This window comes from Austrofundulus limnaeus, unplaced genomic scaffold (assembly GCF_001266775.1).
Source record: "Austrofundulus limnaeus strain Quisiro unplaced genomic scaffold, Austrofundulus_limnaeus-1.0 Scaffold638, whole genome shotgun sequence".
Taxonomy (NCBI): Eukaryota; Metazoa; Chordata; class Actinopteri; order Cyprinodontiformes; family Rivulidae; genus Austrofundulus; species Austrofundulus limnaeus.
In genome coordinates this window covers 22,118-24,324 of record NW_013953040.1, presented here as the reverse complement: position 1 = coordinate 24,324, position 2,207 = coordinate 22,118, and the positions used below count along the sequence as shown (strand labels likewise).

Genomic DNA, 2,207 nt, shown 5'->3' with positions numbered 1-2,207 from the left:
CAGTACAACTGATTGGTCTTAGACCAGTATGACTGATTGGTCTTAGACCAGTATGACTGATTGGTCTTAGACCAGTATGACTGATTGGTCTTAGACCAGTAGAACTGGTTGATCTTAGACCAGTACGACTGGTTGATCTTAGACCAGTACGACTGGTTGATCTTAGACCAGTACAACTGGTTGATCTTAGACCAGTACAACTGATTGGTCTTAGACCAGTACAACTGATTGGTCTTAGACCAGTACAACTGATTGGTCTTAGACCAGTAGAACTGGTTGATCTGTGTTCAGAGACCTGTCCAACCTGTTCATGTGTGTTTCTGCTCACAGCAGCAGCAGAGCGGCAGCAAGCGGCCCAGTAACAGCACGCCCCCCCCCACACAGCTCAACAAGATCAAGTACTCTGCAGGGCCTCAGCTGGTGAAGAAGGAGCGCCGGCACAGCTCGTCACGCTTCAGCCTGACCAAGAACAGGGAGCTGCAGAAACTTCCTGCCCTCAAAGGTGACCGACACCGACCTGAGACCTTGTGTTTTAAAATCATGTGTAGAAAGATTCGATATAACTACACTCCTTCACTGTTGACCATTAAACCTGCTTCAGACCTGATCCAAGAACATGGAACTGCAGAGGTCATCAGAGGGAACACAGACTGACCTAAATCAGACTTGTCCTGTTCTGCACCTGCCAGTTTTTGGTCAGGATCTGTCCAGGTCTGAAACGATTCCTCGAATAATTCCAGTAATTCAATTACTAAAAATCCTCGAGACAAATTTATCTGCCTCGAAGCTTCGTAAAAATACACACTGTTATAAACAGCACACTTCCGTCCGCCCGGCATGTTTTTTGTGTTACACACAATGCTACGATGTTAGCACTTCCGCTAACAGTTACACTGTCGACGCGTCAAGCGTGTATGCTTGCTGAGAGCTATATTTAGCTTCAGAAGAAGAAGAAGAGTGCTGAAACGAAGCGCTCAAAAAACGACAAATTATAAAAATCATGGGAACATTTAAAACTAAACAGAAAGACGACAACGTGCAGTACGCTTCACATCCTCAGTGTTTCTGCACCGGAACAAAAACACTGCTGCGTGTACCGAACAGGTCCTGAGGTAACAACAGTTTGTTTACCTTCACTAAATCTGTGATGATCTGTCAGGTTACAGGTGTACAAGGAGGAGGTGTCGTTATTTGTGCTGACTAATCACTGTCACCTGGCAGAGTTTTATTAAACACTGTGTGAGTTGTGTGATTAAAAACAACACTTACTGTAAGTTTGTCAGATAAAATAAAAACACAACAAGAGATCAACAGCTTGAGCTGAAACACTTTTATTTGTTATGATTTTATTTAGTTTAAATGATACTTGGAGTAAATGTTTCAAGTTTAAAAGTATTTATAGAAGATAGTTGGATTTTTTAATTATTTGCTGCTGATTTTTATGACTTTAGCCTTCATTACTACTGTTTGTAACTAAACAGTCAAGACTAAAGCTGTTATTGTCTAACTGGGAGCCCTGCACCAACCTAATAACTGTCTTAAAATAATATTAAATTTTTGTTACAGTTAACAAGTGAACTCTCCAAACTCAATTGCAACACCCAAATGTTTATATTACCCAGTTTACTTGTTAAATTTCTACCCCCCTCAAAATAAATTCATTCAGTTTTCCAGTCCACAACAATAAATTTACAACATTTATATTGTTCAATGATGTTAAAATGATTCAGTGTTTTTAATTAATGCCTCCTCTAACCTCACATACAAAAATACAAACAACTGGAGTTTAAAATACATTAATTATTACAACTGGTGTAGTTTTACTTTGATTACAGCAGGGTCAGCAGGTGTAGGTTACCCCTTCACATTATTAAATAAGTGTATTTCTCATAAAATAAGCTTAAATAATTACTGCAGAACATGACTATTTATTTTATATCCGATTACTTGATTAATTGTCAGAATAATCCATAGACTAATTGATTATTAAAATAATGGTTAGCTGCAGCCCTACATCTGTCTGCTCTCAGAGTTAGCTCAGATTAACCTAACCCTGGCTAACTGTAGCCTTAAAGCTAGAATAACCTAACCTTGGCTAACTGTAGCCTTAAAGCTAGAATAAACCTAACCCTGGCTAACTGTAGCCTTAAAGCTAGAATAAACCTGACCTGACAGAAGTGACCCCGCTCCTTGTGGTCCTCAGATGC

The 2,207-nt window shown here is 39.6% G+C and overlaps 1 protein-coding gene across 1 annotated transcript in view; it reads left to right on the top strand.

Moving 5' to 3' along the window:
- ppp2r5d (protein phosphatase 2, regulatory subunit B', delta) overlaps positions 1-2,207 on the top strand; it is a gene marked incomplete in the record, with an annotated part of 38,280 nt that overhangs the window by 16,899 nt on the left and 19,174 nt on the right. Inside the window, 1 exon segment of the mRNA XM_014027341.1 lies at positions 331-502. Within this exon segment, the coding sequence (XP_013882795.1) occupies positions 331-502 (172 nt within the window).